Raw genomic sequence first — 17,550 nt, 5'->3', positions numbered from 1 at the left:
GCAGCGCATTCCAGACCGTCACCACCCTCTGGGTAAAAAAGTTTTTCCTCACATCCCCCCTAAACCTCCTGCCCCTCACCTTGAACTCAATGACTGATCATCTGCAGCCTCTCTGGGGTAGAGAGTTCAAAAGATTCAATCCACTGAATGAAAAGGACCTTATCTCAGTCTTAAATGTCCAACCCTAATATCCTGAGATTAATGTCCCCTCACCATCCTGGGAAGCAATGAGTACGTGAGGGAGAAAGGAACAGAGGATACGCTGATAAAACAAGGACTTCACCACATCAAAAGGACAAAACAACTCTATGCTACCCATTAACTGGAACTTTATTTTTCACAGACATATTTTTGTCCAACAATAAAAATGATGAAAATAATAAATAGAGCTGAATGCCGCTGTTCCTAGGTCTGAACCTGGAGGTAACAATGTGAGCAAGGTGCTCGCAGTACAGGGACATACACAGGGTGTTAGAGGCCTGCACTCTGCAGCTTCACGGGTAGTTACAATGCACTGCAGCTGAAAGGTAAGAGGCTGGTACCAGATCAGACCAAGCAGCAACCACTCGCCAGGCTGCCTCAGTGAGCATGTGGTCTGCCTCTGCCTCGACCCTTTGGCAGGGCAGGGGAATCCACAGTGGAGCGTGGGTTCTTGATGGTCTCATCGACGGACAGGATCAGGCAGGCTGCTTCTGAGGCAGCAGTGAGTGCATTGATCCGCACTACAGAGGGCTCCCAGACACAGGCCTCAAAATTATCTGCAATGTCTTCATTGTTCACGTCAACTCCATACCACACTCCACCCTGTAAATACCAGACAGCATGTGAGAACAGCACCCAGTAAAACATCATTCTATTCATAAACTGCATAGTCACTCAGTGCAGTGAACACTCAACAAACCTCTTGTCTCCACATCCGTGGCAGCCCCTCTACCCACCACCGCACACACAGCCCCACCTCCAGCTCAGAGTCCTGTTCCCCTCTCCCCACCACACACACAGCCCCACCTCCAGCTCAGAGTCCTGTTCCCCTCTCCCCCTCCACACACACAGCCCCACCTCCAGCCCACAGTCCTGTTCCCCTCTCCCCCACTGCACACACAGCCCCACCTCCAGCCCACAGTCCTGCTCCCCCACTCCCCACCACACACACAGCCCCACCTCCAGCCCACAGTCCTGCTCCCCCACTCCCCCTCCACACACACAGCCCCACCTCCAGCTCAGAGTCCTGTTCCCCTCTCCCCCACAGCACACACAGCCCCACCTCCAGCCCACAGTCCTGTTCCCCTCTCCCCCACTGCACACACACAGCCCCACCTCCAGCCCACAGTCCTGTTCCCCTCTCCCCACCACACACACAGCCCCACCTCCAGCCCACAGTCCTGTTCCCCTCTCCCCCTCCACACACACAGCCCCACCTCCAGCCCACAGTCCTGTTCCCCTCTCCCCCTCCACACACACAGCCCCACCTCCAGCCCACAGTCCTGTTCCCCTCTCCCCCTCCACACACACAGCCCCACCTCCAGCCCACAGTCCTGCTCCCCCACTCCCCCTCCACACACACAGCCCCACCTCCAGCTCAGAGTCCTGTTCCCCACTCCCCCTCCACACACACAGCCCCACCTCCAGCCCACAGTCCTGTTCCCCTCTCCCCCTCCACACACACAGCCCCACCTCCAGCCCACAGTCCTGTTCCCCTCTCCCCCTCCACACACACAGCCCCACCTCCAGCCCACAGTCCTGCTCCCCCACTCCCCCTCCACACACACAGCCCCACCTCCAGCTCAGAGTCCTGTTCCCCACTCCCCCTCCACACACACAGCCCCACCTCCAGCTCAGAGTCCTGCTCCCCCACTCCCCCACAGCACACACAGCCCCACCTCCAGCCCACAGTCCTGTTCCCCCCTTCCCCACCACACACACAGCCCCACCTCCAGCCCACAGTCCTGTTCCCCTCTCCCCCACTGCACACACAGCCCCACCTCCAGCCCACAGTCCTGCTCCCCTCTCCCCCTCCACACACACAGCCCCACCTCCAGCTCAGAGTCCTGCTCCCCCACTCCCCCTCCACACACACAGCCCCACCTCCAGCCCACAGTCCTGTTCCCCTCTCCCCCACTGCACACACACAGCCCCACCTCCAGCTCAGAGTCCTGCTCCCCCACTCCCCCTCCACACACACAGCCCCACCTCCAGCCCACAGTCCTGTTCCCCTCTCCCCCACTGCACACACACAGCCCCACCTCCAGCTCAGAGTCCTGTTCCCCTCTCCCCCTCCACACACACAGCCCCACCTCCAGCCCACAGTCCTGCTCCCCCACTCCCCCTCCACACACACAGCCCCACCTCCAGCCCACAGTCCTGCTCCCCCACTCCCCCACCACACACACAGCCCCACCTCCAGCCCACAGTCCTGTTCCCCTCTCCCCCTCCACACACACAGCCCCACCTCCAGCCCACAGTCCTGTTCCCCACTCCCCCACAGCACACACAGCCCCACCTCCAGCCCACAGTCCTGTTCCCCTCTCCCCCTCCACACACACAGCCCCACCTCCAGCCCACAGTCCTGCTCCCCTCTCCCCCTCCACACACACAGCCCCACCTCCAGCCCACAGTCCTGCTCCCCCACTCCCCCTCCACACACACAGCCCCACCTCCAGCCCACAGTCCTGCTCCCCCACTCCCCCTCCACACACACAGCCCCACCTCCAGCCCACAGTCCTGCTCCCCCTCTCCCCCACCACACACACAGCCCCACCTCCAGCCCACAGTCCTGCTCCCCCTCTCCCCCACCACACACACAGCCCCACCTCCAGCTCAGAGTCCTGTTCCCCTCTCCCCCACCACACACACAGCCCCACCTCCAGCTCAGAGTCCTGTTCCCCTCTCCCCACCACACACACAGCCCCACCTCCAGCCCACAGTCCTGCTCCCCCTCTCCCCCACCACACACACAGCCCCACCTCCAGCTCAGAGTCCTGTTCCCCTCTCCCCCACCACACACACAGCCCCACCTCCAGCTCAGAGTCCTGTTCCCCTCTCCCCCTCCACACACACAGCCCCACCTCCAGCTCAGAGTCCTGCTCCCCCACTCCCCCTCCACACACACAGCCCCACCTCCAGCTCAGAGTCCTGTTCCCCTCTCCCCACCACACACACAGCCCCACCTCCAGCCCACAGTCCTGTTCCCCTCTCCCCACCACACACACAGCCCCACCTCCAGCCCACAGTCCTGTTCCCCTCTCCCCCACTGCACACACAGCCCCACCTCCAGCTCAGAGTCCTGTTCCCCTCTCCCCACCACACACACAGCCCCACCTCCAGCTCAGAGTCCTGTTCCCCACTCCCCCTCCACACACACAGCCCCACCTCCAGCCCACAGTCCTGTTCCCCTCTCCCCCACTGCACACACAGCCCCACCTCCAGCTCAGAGTCCTGTTCCCCTCTCCCCACCACACACACAGCCCCACCTCCAGCCCACAGTCCTGTTCCCCTCTCCCCCTCCACACACACAGCCCCACCTCCAGCTCAGAGTCCTGCTCCCCCACTCCCCCTCCACACACACAGCCCCACCTCCAGCTCAGAGTCCTGTTCCCCTCTCCCCCACTGCACACACAGCCCCACCTCCAGCTCAGAGTCCTGTTCCCCTCTCCCCCACTGCACACACAGCCCCACCTCCAGCCCACAGTCCTGTTCCCCTCTCCCCCTCCACACACACAGCCCCACCTCCAGCTCAGAGTCCTGTTCCCCTCTCCCCCACTGCACACACAGCCCCACCTCCAGCCCACAGTCCTGCTCCCCCACTCCCCCTCCACACACACAGCCCCACCTCCAGCTCAGAGTCCTGTTCCCCTCTCCCCCACCACACACACAGCCCCACCTCCAGCTCAGAGTCCTGTTCCCCTCTCCCCCACTGCACACACAGCCCCACCTCCAGCTCAGAGTCCTGTTCCCCTCTCCCCCTCCACACACACAGCCCCACCTCCAGCCCACAGTCCTGTTCCCCTCTCCCCCACTGCACACACAGCCCCACCTCCAGCCCACAGTCCTGCTCCCCTCTCCCCCTCCACACACACAGCCCCACCTCCAGCTCAGAGTCCTGTTCCCCTCTCCCCCACTGCACACACAGCCCCACCTCCAGCCCACAGTCCTGCTCCCCCACTCCCCCTCCACACACACAGCCCCACCTCCAGCTCAGAGTCCTGCTCCCCCACTCCCCCTCCACACACACAGCCCCACCTCCAGCTCAGAGTCCTGTTCCCCTCTCCCCCTCCACACACACAGCCCCACCTCCAGCCCACAGTCCTGTTCCCCCCTTCCCCACCACACACACAGCCCCACCTCCAGCCCACAGTCCTGTTCCCCCCTTCCCCACCACACACACAGCCCCACCTCCAGCCCACAGTCCTGTTCCCCCCTTCCCCACCACACACACAGCCCCACCTCCAGCCCACAGTCCTGTTCCCCTCTCCCCCACCACACACACAGCCCCACATTCAGCCCAGGGTCTTACTCCCCAGCTCCCTTCTCTCCCACTACAACACAAAGAGCCCCACCCTCCATCTCCCCAGGCTTCGGCCCAGAGTCCAGCTCCCCTGCATAACCCCAGGTCCGCTTTCTTCCAGCCCAGGTGGAGCTCGCCCATCCCAAATGGTTTAGCCTGTTAAGATTCGATATTCTTTCTGCTCTGTGATAACAGGGTGGGGTCAGTATAGCTGAATCGCTGTTTTTGATTCTACACCCAGTAGCCCTAACACAAGGGCTCAGGAGGGAGAAAGGGAAAAGTTAGGGACAGGCAAGATCCCTTCAGCAGGAAATGGTAAGAATCTGTGCAAGGCACATGCAATGAAACTCATGAGGATTCAGTGACAGACTGTAGAAACAGCAGTGTGGAGGGGGTAGCCAGAGATCACGTCCTTACCTGAGCGTGCTTGGCACGCAGCTTGTTGAGTATGTTCGTGGCATCGAAACCAGCATTGTCGCACAGTTGTCGTGGGATCACCTCCAGGGCCTTGGCATATGCCCCAATTAGTAGCTGCTGTTTGCCAGGGATGGTTCTGGAATAATCTCGCAGGTACTTGGAGATTTCCATCTCGATAGCACCTCCCCCAGCAACAACAGAGTCATTCTGCAAATACACAGGAAAAAGCGATCAGACATCTGAGTATCCCAGCCCGAGGCTGAGTCCATTGCTCTACAGCTGAGACTCACACTAACACACTGACAAGCAGGACATGCCGACAGAATAATGCAAGAAGATGTATAGGTCCATTCGACCCCAACTTTCTCATCCCAAGAATCAACAGTGAACCTGTGTTGCTCCCCTCTAAGGCAATTATGCCCTTCCTTAAGTAAGCTCACACAAATTAGGAACTCAACCAAATGATTTTCAAGGTGGTGCAGGAACAAAGAGACCCAGGGGTGTGTGTACTCAGATCTTGAAAAGGTGGCTGTTGAGAAGGCTACTTCTAAAAGAGATAGGGTCCTTCGCTTTATCAACAGAGGCACAAAATACAAAAGCAAGTTACATTAAACCTTAAGAGCATTCTACCTCGTCCCACTCCTTATCCCCGTGACCTTGCACATTCTCTTTTTTCAAATAACAAAATTACCTTTTGAATATCTCGATTGAACCAGCCTCCATCACCCTTTTTGGAATTTTTTTTCCTCACATCACATTTACTCCTTTTGCCAATTATTTTGAACCTGTGCCCTCTAGTTCCTGATGTTCTCTTGAGTGGGAACAGTTCCTCACTATTTACCCTGTCCATACCCCTCAGGATCTTGAACACCTCTATCAAGTCTCCTCTCAGCCTCTTTTCTCCAAGGGAAACAGTCCCAACCTCTCCAATCTATCATCATAGCTACAGTTCTTCATCCCTGGAATCATTCTTGTGAATATCCTCTGTACTCTCTCCAACGCCTTCACATCCTTCAAGTATGGTGCCCAGAACTGGACATAGTACTCCAGATGAGGCCTAACTAGTGTCTTATACAAGTTCAACATGACCTCCTTGCTCTTGTACTCAATGCCCTTATTAATAAAGCCTAAGATACTTAATGCTTTATTAACTGCTCACTCAACATGCCCTGCAATCTTCAATAGCCTATGTACATATACACCAAGGTTCCTTTGTTCCTGCACCTCCTTTAGTGTTTCTCCCTTTATTTTATACAGTCTCACCATATTCTTCCTGCCAAAATAAATCACCTCAAAGTTCTCTGCATTGAACTTCATTTGCCACTTGTCATTTAGCATCATTAACCCAATGAAGCATCCCAAGGCGCTTCACAGGAGTATTCTAATATCAAGTATGTCACTGAGTCACATAAGATCATCTTATGATCAAAATGACCAAATGCTTGGTCAAAGAGGTAGGTTTTAAGGAGTGTCTTAAAGGAGGAAACGGAGGTAAAGAGTCGGAGAGATATACAGAGGATATTCCATAACTTGAGGCCCAGGCAGTTGAAGGCACAGCCAACAATCGTGGAGCAACTAAAATTGGGAACGTACAAGAGGCCAGAATTAGAAGAGCACAGATATTTCGGGGGATCATGAGGTTGGAGGAGATTACAGAGGGCTGGCACCATTTGAAAACAAGGATGAGGATTTTAAAATCGAGACATTGCTTGACTGGGAGCCAATGTAGGTCAGCAATCAGTGGAGTGATAAGGGAATAGACTTTCCGCAAATTTTTTTTATTCATCCACAGGAAGTGGGCTTCGCTGGCTGGACCAGCATTTATTGCCCATCCCCAATTGCCCTTGAGAAGGTGGTGGTGAGCTGCCTTCTTGAACCGCTACAGTCCATGTGGTGTAGGTACAGCCACGGAGCTGTTAAGGAGGGAGTTCCAGGATTTTGACCCAGTGACAATGAGGGAGTGGCGATATATTTCCAAGTCAGGATGGTGAGTGACTTGGTGGGGAAGAGGGGCAGCAAAATATTAGATGACCTCCATTTTAGGAAAGGCAGAATTATCATCAACAACTATCATCAACTGCTGTAAAAACCCATCTGGTTCACTAAAGTCCTTTAGGGAAGGAAATCTGCTGTCATAAACAGGTCTAGCCTACATGTGGCTCCAAAAGGGAGGCAGTGGCATTGTGGTATTATCACTGGACTGGTACTCCAGAGACCCAGGGTAATGCACTGGGGACCTGGGATCGAATCCCACCATGGCAGATGGTGGAATTTGAATTCAAGAAACATCTGGAATTAAAAGTCTGATGACGACTATGAAAACATTGTCGATTGTTATAAAAACCCATCACTAATGTCCTTTAAGGAAGGAAATCTGCCGTCCTCACCTGGTCTGGCCTACCTGCAACTCCAGACCCACAGCAATGTGGTTGACTCTCAAATGCCCTCTGAACAAGGGAAACAAGGATGGGCAATAAATGCTGGCCCAGTCAGTGACACCCACATCCCATGAACGAATAATTTAAAAAAAGATCCACAGCAATGGGTGATTAGGGATGGGCATGAAAGAATGAAGAAAAAGAATGTGGGAGACCAGCAAGAGTACGTTTGAATAGTCAAGTCTAAAGGTAGTGAAGGCATGAGTGAGTTTTTTGATGCAGTAACAGATGGTCGATCCGGCTAATGCAGTTAATATGGCCTATCTGGATTTCCAAAAGCATTTTAAATGCCACATAATGCCAGCAAAGTTGAAGCCCACAGAATAAAAGGGACAGTTGCAGCGTTAGTACCAAGTTCTCTGAGTGAGAGGAAATACAGTAGTGGTGAATAGTTGTTTCTCAGACTGGAATAGAGCCAGGGACCGTTAATAGGATCTCTGCCTTTCTTAATCTATATGAATGATCTAGACTTGGGTGTGGAGGGCACAATTTCAAAATTTGCAATTGGCACAGAATTTGGGAGTATAGTGAACTGTAAGGAGGATAGTGGTATACTTCAAGAGGACATAGACAGGCTGATGGAATGGGAAAATATTGCAGAATAATGCAAAGAAGTAAGAGTGATACATTTTAGTAGGAAAAACAAGGAGACAATATAAAATAAATAAACAAACAATTCTAAAGGGGCTGCAGGGGCTTTATGTGCACAAATCACTGAAGGCAACATGGTATGTTGGGAAAGTTGTTAAAAAAGCAAATGGGGTCCTTGGCTTAGAGTGTAAAAGCAAGGAAGTATGATGAACCTTTGGTTCTGCCTCAACTGGAGTTGTGTGTCCAATTCTGGGCACCACACTTTCAGAAGAATGTAAAGGCTTTACGGAAGGTGCAGAAAGAATTTACAAGAATGATTCCAGGAATGAGGGGCTTCAGTTACACGGGTAGATTGGAGAAGTGGTTGCTCTCCTTAGAAAAGATTAAAGGGGGATCTGATAGAACTGTTCAAAACCATGAGGTATCAGGACAGAGTAGTTAGAGGGGGGAGGGTTGGGGGAAGTGTCAACGACTAGAGGACACAGACTTAAGGTGATTGGCAAAAGAATAAATGGCAACATGAGGAATACTTCTTAAATGGTTAGTATTTGGAACGCACTGCCTAATAGTGTGGCACAAGCAGATACAATTGGGGCTTTCAAAGGAGATTTGGAAGAGAGACTGAAGGGAAAGAATTTGCAAGGAATGGTTCTCACTGAGTAACTCTTGCAGAGGCTACATGGACACTTCAGGTCCACTGGTCTCCTTCTGTGCTGGAACCATTCTATAATTTCTAAAGGGAATAGGTTCAATTCTTGGGAGGAAAAACAATTACAGCACTTTACAGGAAATAGATGGGCAATGGGATTAATCAGATCGCTCTCCCAAAAAGCTGGCTCAAACAAGGGGCTGAATAGCTTTCTTTTGTGTTGGATCGTTCTATGATCGTATTTGAGCACGTAACAGAAAGGCGTATTGAGGGAAGGAGGCAGCAAGCTCACACAGAGAGGCACTACTAGCTCAGCTACCCGAGCTGAATTCAGAATTTAACCCCACGTGCCAATCTTTACTATACTCACAATCTTGAATGGTCTCACAAATAGTTTTCCACTCAATGGTTTTATTGGAAATCCCCATCCCCTCATCTAGACCCCACACAGCTGAATATGTACCTGGCACAAGACATTGCCCTAGATTCAGACAGTCATGCTGACACTGGCATAGTCATGGGTGTTAGAGCTGACCCAGGCATATCACCCAACCATACTATTTGACATGTCATTTGCCTGCTGTGTATTTGCTGCTTCATTTAACCTGTATGAAATCTCTGGGCTTCTAATAGCACGCAGGCTGAATTCACCAGAGGCTGTGGCTCGGACCCCGACACTGCTGTTTATTTCCTCACCTTGATGGCCCGCCGAACGATCATTATTGCGTCATGAAGGGAACGCTCAGTCTCTTCCATAAACTGCTCAGAACCTCCTCGAAGAATAATCGTACAGGTCTTGGCCTTGGGGCACCCGGTGAAGAAGTTGTATCTGCAGAGCGGGCAAAAGAAAAGGTCACAATTCTGTTGTTGACTCAATGAACAATAACCATCATCGATCGGCTGAAAGCTTCGAAACCATCTTTCACAATATGTAGGCTGCACTTGTGTAAATGAGGAATGCGCGTGCCGGTGAAAGAAATAATCGAATTACAGGACAGCTCTGTGCTGTTGACCCATATTCACTGAAAACTAGGCTGAGACCATTCAGAATGTTGAATGGCAGAGCTGGCTCAAAGGGGCGAATGACCTACTCCCTCTCCTAAGTCCCATGTTCCTAGATCACGACAGGTAGGACCTCTCCGTGCCTGACACGAGGAAGTCCCCACCCCACCTATCTGGAATGGATACTAGTTCAAGCCCAAGAGGGCAACTGTTTAACACACTGCAATAGGCATTCCTGCATTGACACAATCCTGTAAAGGGACACACTCTCATATCATACCCTAGTTAATATTGCTGGATAGAGGTCTAGGTGTAAATAGCACCCTATCCATGACTGATCTTGAATTCTACCCTCAATTCAGTATTCAAACCTACGCCCCAAAATAAATTAACCCACATTTCTAAGATTATGCCGCCCATCACTGCTGGGTACATATCTGCAATTATGACTCTCGCTGTTTTTCCCCATCCCTTATTATTTTGTCTAGCCCAGTTTCCTCTCTAATGGGTCACTCCCATCTCTCTCAGCAAGGCTGGGCCCTTGAGTGCTTCGACGAGAGATCGTCTTGACAGTGCTGAAACAGCAAAAGAAGTTGAAGCTAAGCAAAAGCAAGAAGCAGCAAACGTTGTTGGAAGTTGTTTATAGGCCATCAAACTGTGGTGGTAACATTGGGCACAGTATAAATCAGAAAACTAGAGCTGCATGTAACATGGCTAATACAGTAATGGTGGGCAATTTCAATTTACATATAGACTGGGTAAATCTAATTAGCACTAGTGTGGTGGAAGATGAATTCCTGCAGTGTGTACGAGATAGGTTTCTGGAGCAATACATTGAAGAATCAATTAGGGATTGGGCTATTTTACAATTAGCATTATGTAATGAGAAAGTGCTAATAGGTAACCTTGTTGTAAAGGAGCCTTTAGGAAATAATGCAAAATTCTATAATATTATGGTCACTAAGTTTGAAAGTGATATAATCCATCCAGAATCTAGGGTCTTAAATTTGAACAAAGGAAACTATAAAGGCACAAGGGGCAAGTTGGCTATGGTGGATTGGGAAAATTACTGTAAAAAAATTTGATGGTAGACAGGCAATAGCTAATATTTAAAGAAGCATTACATGGCCTACAACAAATATACATTCTTCGAAGACACAAAAACCCAACAAGAGAAGTGAATCAACCGTGACTAACAACAGAAGTTAAAGATTGTAGTAAATCAAAGGAAGTGGTTTATAACACTGCCATGAAAAGTGGTAAGCCCAAGGATTGGGAGCAATTCAGAATCCAGCCAAGGAGGATCAAGAAACTGGTAAAAAAAAGAAAACAGAATATGAATACAAGTAAGCAAGAAACATAAAGGTGGTCTGTAAAAGCTTCTTTATGTGAAAAGGAAAAGATTAGCAAGAATAAACGTCAGTCCGTTACAGGCGGAGACAGGAGAATTCATTATGGAGAATAGGAAAATAGCAGGGAAACAAAACAATTACTTTGTGTCTGTCTTCACAGAGGAAGACACAGAAAATCTCCCAGAAATACTGTGAATCAAGGGGTTTGTGAAAATGAGGAGCTGAAAGAAATTAATATTAATAAAGAGGTACTGTTCAATAAATTAATTGGTTGAAAAAAATCCTCTGGGTCTGATGAGCTACATCCCAGCGGGTTGAAGGAAGTGGCTAAAGAGATAGTGGACGCATTGGTGGTTATCTTTCAAAGTTCTAGATTCTGGGAAGGTCCTTGCAGACTGGAAAGCAGAAAATGTAACCTCACTATTTAAGAAGGGAGGGAGAGAGAAAACAAGAACACCTGTTAGCTTGATGTCAGAAATAGGGAAAATGATGTGATAACTAGACACTTGGAAAATAATTACATGATTAGACAGAGTCCACATTTATGAAAGAGAAATCATGTTTGACAAACATGTGAAGAGTTTTTTGAGAATGTTACTTGTAGCACAAATAAAGGAGAAACAGTGGATGTAGTGTATTTAGATTTTCAGAAAGTTTGTAATAAGGTCCCACACAGGGGGTTAGTAAACAAAGTTGCAGCACATGGGAGTGAGGGTAATATACTGGTACAGACTGAGAATTAGTTAACAGGCAGAAAATAGGGATAAACAGTTCATTCTCAGGATGTCAGGCTGTTACTAGTGGGGTACCACAAGGATCAGTGCTTGGGCCACCCTGTTCACAATCTATAAAAATGATTTGGACGTGGGGGCCAAATGTAATATTCCCAAATTTGCTGATGACACAAAACTAGGTGGGAGTGGGAATTGTGAGGAGGATGCAAGGAGGCTTCAAGGGGACTTGGACAGGCTAAGTGAATGGGCAAGAACATGGCAGATGGAATCTAATCTATATATGGGCGTAGTCAACATGGATTTATGAATGGGAAATCATGCTTGACAAACCTGTTGGGAGTTTTTTGAGGATGTTACTAACAGAATTGATAAAAGGGAGTTGGTAGATGTAGTATTCTTGGATTTTCAGAAGGTTTTGGATGAAGTCCCCCACAGGAGGTGGGTTAGAAAATTTAAAGCACATGGGATAGGAGGTAATATACTGGCATGGATTAAGGATTGGTTAACAGAGAGTTTGAATAAAGAGATCACTCTTGCATTAGCAGGCTGTGACGAGTGGGGAACCTCAGGATCAATGCTTGGGGCCCAGCTGTTCACAATGATTTGGATGTGGGGATCAAATTTAATTAATATTTCCAACTTCTCAGATAACACAAAGCTAGATGGAAATGTGTGTTGTGAGGCAGATGCACAGCAGCTTCTAAGGATTTGGACAGACTCTGTGAGTGGGCAAAAACATGGCAGATGGAATATTATGTGGAAAAATGTGAGGTCATCCACTTTGGTAGGAGGAATACATGCAGAGTATTTCTCTAATGGTAAGAGATTAGAAAGTGTAGATGTATAAAGGGACCTGGGTATCCTCATCAATAAGCCATTAAAAGCTAACATGCAGGTGTAGCAGACAATTAGGAAGGCTAATGGTATGTTAGCCTTTATCACAAGAGGATTGGCATATAGGAGTAGCAAAGTCTTGCTTCAACTGCATAAAACCTTGGTCAGACTGCACCTGGAGTTGTGTATGCAGTTTTGGTCCCTTATGAAGAATATTATTGCCATAGAGGGGGTGCAATGAAGGTTCACCAGACTTGTTCCCGGAATGGCAGGACTGTCCTATGAAGAAAGATTGAGGAAACTGGGCCTGTATTCTCGGGAGTTTCGAAGAATGAGAGATGATCTCATTGAAACCTACAAAAATATTTAAAGGGATAGACAGGGTAGATGAAGATAAGATGTCTCCCCTGTTGGGGAGTCAAGGACCAGGAGAGACAATTTTAAAATAAGGGAGAAGCCACTTAAGACTGAGATGAGGAGGATTTGTTTGCTCAGAGAACTGTGAATCTTTGGAATTCCCGACCTCAGAGGGTAGTGGAAGCTCAGTCATTGAGTATGTTTAAAGCAGAGATTGACAGGTTTCTAAACACCAATAAGATATAGGGATAGTGTGGGGAAAAAGGCATTAAAGTGGACGATTAGCTATGATCGTATTGAATGGCGGAGCTGGCTCGATGGGCTGAATGGCCTACTCCTGCTCCTATGTTCCTATAACATGAATTAGTGAAGTTATCCACTTTTGTAGAAATAAACAGAAAGGTACAGTATTTCTTAAATGGAGCAGGATTGGGAATTGTTGATGCCCAAAGAGACCTGGGTATCCTTGTCACTAAAAGCTAACATGCAAGTGCAGCAAGCAATTAGGAAGGTAAATGGTATATTGGCCTTCATCACAAGGGGATTTGAGTACAAGAGCAAAGGTGTCTTGCTGCAATTGTGTAGACCGCACCTGGAGCATTGTGTACAGTTTTGGTCTCCTTAAATAAGGAAGGACGTACTTGCCATAGAGGAAGTGAAACAAAGATTCACCAGACTAATCCCTGGGATGGTGGGATTGTCTTATGAAGAGAAATTGAATGAGAGGTGGTCTCATTGAAACTTACAAAATCCTTGGAAAGTGACAGTAGGATGTTTCCCCCTGGGTGGTGAGTCTAGAACCTGGGGACACGTCTCAGAATAAGGGTCAGCCATTTAATGCTGTGATGAGGAGGAATTTCTTCACTCTTCATTCACTTTGGAATTCTCTACCCAAGAGAGCTGTGGAAGCTCAATCACTGAATATGTTCAAAACGGAAATCAATAGATCTCTGGATACTAATGAAGTCAATGGATATGGGGATAGTGGAAGAAAATGGCATTGAGGTAGATGATCAGTCATGATTGTTTGAATGGCAAAAGCAGGCTCGACAAGCCGAAAGGCCTACTCCTGCTCCTATGTCCTTTGTTTCTGAGGGTGTCTGCGAGTAGTTGGATTTCCCACGTTCATTCTATTGACCATTTGCTCTTTATGTCACAGATTTTAAGCTGTACTGCTGCTTTCATATACAAACATGGTAGATACAGCGCCTAGTATTAGTTGTACCTTTCACTTCCAACCTGGGCTTCCTCAAAAAGTGCACATTGTCCCAACACATCGTCTGTCAAGGAATTAACGCTAGTCTGAATGGAACCACCACAGGCCTAAAAGACAAGAAAGGCAAAAACACAAAAATGATCGCAGAGAACCAAAACACCTGTACCTGTTCCATTAACATCTGGGGAAGATGGTGGCATGGTGGTAGTGTCACTGGACTAGTAATCCAGAGGCCCAGACTAACGTTCTTGGAACATGGGTTCAAATCCCATCATGGCAGATGGTGAAATTTAAATTCAATTAATAAATATTTGGAATATAAACCTAACCTCAGTAATGGTGACCATAAAACTATCATTGATTGTTATAAAAACCCATCTGGTTCACTAATGTCCTTTAGAGAAGGAATTCTGCCATTCTTACTTGGTCTGGCATACAATGTTTTTTCTTTATGCATTCATAAGATGTGGGCTTCGCTGGCTGGGCCAGCATTTATTGCCCATCCTAATTGCCCTTGAGAAGGTGGTGGTGAGCTGCCTTCTTGAACCGCTGCAGTCCATGAGGTGTAGGTACACCCACAGTGCTGTTAGGGAAGGAACTCCAGGATATTGACCCAGCAACAGTGAAGGAATGGCGATATATTTCCAAGTGAGAATAGTGTATAGCTTGGAGGGGAGCTTCCAGGTGGTGGTGAACCTATGTGTCTGCTGCCCTCATCCTTCTAGATGGTAGCAGTCGTGGGTTTGGAAGGTGCTGTCTAAGGGGCCTTGGTGAGTTCCTGCAGTGCACCTTGTAGACGGCTGATGTGGTTAACTCTGAACTACCCTCTGAAATGGTCTAGCAAGCCACTAAGTGCAAGGGAAAATAGGGATGAGCAAAAAATGCTTGCCTTGCCAGTGGTGCCCACATCCCACGAACGAATACAAATGACAGCCAGCTGTTATCGTACATGCATATTCAACGTTTAAACCCCCTGGATTCTGACCGCTCTAATCTTACCCTAATGTAGGCTGTGTAGACCAGATTAGATCACTGGTCTGTGCTGTCAGTTGCCAACACAAATGTCTCTGGCTTAAAGCAACATTTTTTTTTAACTCTGTGGTGTAGGATAGGGTAGGGAGAAGGGATGAAAGAGGCAATCTGCCACGAACCCTCCCTGGATCACTTTATTTACCCCAGCTAAACAATGGACACAGTTTAGGTTTGGCTCAGACGCTTTCTGCAGTGAAATAGCCAATTGATATCTGTGTCCAGGCTCACAACCGAAAAGCTGCTGGTGTCATGTAAGCAGCAAGGGTCAGCCAATAGCCTCTCAACAAGAAACATGAAGAGGAGAATTTAGTAACAGAATACTGTGCTGTATATCTTGCGCCTTATACAACGCAAACTCAACAATTCTTCACCCATTCTTTGCCTAAAATTTACTTTTTGCTAAAAGGAAAGTGAATCATTATGGTACAGTGGTTTCAATATCTCCTACACATTTTCACCAAGACAACCAACAATGAGCACTACCTGCTGGTAAGACTGCAGCATGAACTGGTACTATTACATTCGTGAAGGTGGATTTACTCAGTATGGGCTGGTACTATTGTATTAGTGTGGGCGGATTCACACAGCATGGGCAGGTCATGGGCAGGTTCAATTATATTAATGAAGGTGGATTCACTCAGCATGAACTGGTACTATTATATTTGTGAAGGTGGATTTACTCAGTATGGGCTGGTACTATTGTATCAGTGAGGGTTGATTCACTCAGAATGGGCTGGTACTATTATATTCGTGAAGGTGGATTCACTCAGAATGGGCTGGTACTATTGTATCAGTGAGGGTTGATTCACTCAGAATGGGCTGGTACTATTATATTTGTGAAGGTGGATTTACTCAGTATGGGCTGGTACTATTGTATCAGTGAGGGAGGATTCACTCAGAATGGGCTGGTACGATTATATTAGTGAGGGTGGATTAACTCAGCATGGACAGGTTCGATTATGTTAATGAGGGTGGATTCACTCAGAATGGGCTGGTACGATTATATTAATGAGGGTGGATTCACTCAGAATGGGCTGGTATGATTATATTAATGAGGGTGGATTCACTCAGAATGGGCTGGCACTATTGTATTAGTGAGGGTGGATTAACTCAGCATGGAAAGGTTTGATTATATTAATGAGGGTGGATTCACTCAGAATGGGCAGGTATGATTATATTAATGAGGGTGGATTCACTCAGAATGGGCTGGTATGATTATATTAATGAGGGTGGATTCACTCAGAATGGGCTGGTATGATTATATTAATGAGGGTGGATTCACTCAGAATGGGCTGGTATGATTATATTAATGAGGGTGGATTCACTCAGAATGGGCTGGCACTATTGTATTAGTGAGGGTGGATTCACTCAGTATGGGCTGGTATGATTATATTAATGAGGGTGGATTCACTCAGAATGGGCTGGTACTATTGTATTAGTGAGGGTGGATTCACTCAGAATGGGCTGGTACTATTGTACTAGTGAGGGTGGATTCACTCAGAATGGGCTGGTACTATTGTATCAGTGAGGGTGGATTCACTCAGTATGGGCTGGTATGATTATATTAGTGAGGGTGGATTCACTCAGTATGGGCAGGTATGATTATATTAATGAGGGTGGATTCACTCAGAATGGGCTGGCACTATTGTATTAGTGAGGGTGGATTCACTCAGAATGGGCAGGTATGATTATATTAATGAGGGTGGATTCACTCAGAATGGGCTGGCACTATTGTATTAGTGAGGGTGGATTCACTCAGCATGAGCTGGTACGATTATATTAGTGAGGGTGGATTCGCTCAGTTTGTACCAGCAGCACATTTCCATTCAAGCATTTTACCATTAGGCTCCATAAATTCACTGACCATCATAGTTCGCTTGAGATCCTCCTCTGGGACTCTGCCTGCGCAGAACAAGTCCCTGTCTGCAAAATACTGTGTTGCCACATCCCCAATTGGAAGTTTAGACAAGACAACCTTGGCCCCGGACAGGTGGATTTTCTCAAGCTTGTCATAAAGGATATTCCACTCTGCATCAACAATGGCCTGATAGTCCTAGAAGCAAAAGGAATTCAGAGTATTTAATGGTGAGTGCATGTAAACTGTAAGGAACATATCTTTTTATTTCTGCTGGACTGTTGTAAAAAACATATCTTTTTATTTTGTGTTGAAATGCGGATTTTAAAATTACAATGGCGGCAGGTTGAAAGACATGCCCACTAGAACAGGATGAGAGATATATACAATGTTGCAGTCCTGGAACAGGGTGCCATGAAAGGCAGGATAGTGTCAGAAAGGAGTCCTGAACCAAGGGAGCTGCCTGACAACAGCACTTTAATTGGCTCCTGACCAACTGACCAGGTTTTGTGTGAGGACAGTGCAGCTGAATAGCTCCTAGCCTGAAAGGAACAAAACCTAAAACCTCT

At 48.1% G+C, this 17,550-nt stretch overlaps 1 protein-coding gene across 1 annotated transcript in view; it reads right to left on the bottom strand.

Annotated features, from left to right (window-relative positions):
• Positions 1-312: 312 nt before the first annotated feature.
• Positions 313-17,550, bottom strand: part of cct7 (chaperonin containing TCP1, subunit 7 (eta)) — a 38,144-nt gene continuing 20,906 nt past the window's right edge. Inside the window, exons 8-12 of the mRNA XM_041200873.1 lie at positions 16,991-17,179; positions 14,104-14,201; positions 9,296-9,428; positions 4,922-5,128; positions 313-804 (exon numbers count right to left, since the gene is read on the bottom strand). Coding sequence (XP_041056807.1) covers positions 580-804; positions 4,922-5,128; positions 9,296-9,428; positions 14,104-14,201; positions 16,991-17,179 — 852 coding nt within the window. The 3' untranslated portion in view covers positions 313-579. The remainder of the gene's footprint in view (positions 805-4,921; positions 5,129-9,295; positions 9,429-14,103; positions 14,202-16,990; positions 17,180-17,550) is intronic.

This window comes from Carcharodon carcharias, chromosome 1, assembly GCF_017639515.1.
Source record: "Carcharodon carcharias isolate sCarCar2 chromosome 1, sCarCar2.pri, whole genome shotgun sequence".
NCBI classification, from domain to species: Eukaryota; Metazoa; Chordata; class Chondrichthyes; order Lamniformes; family Lamnidae; genus Carcharodon; species Carcharodon carcharias.
The sequence above is the reverse complement of the archived record's forward strand: the minus strand, read 5'-3'. Positions and strand labels throughout refer to the sequence as shown.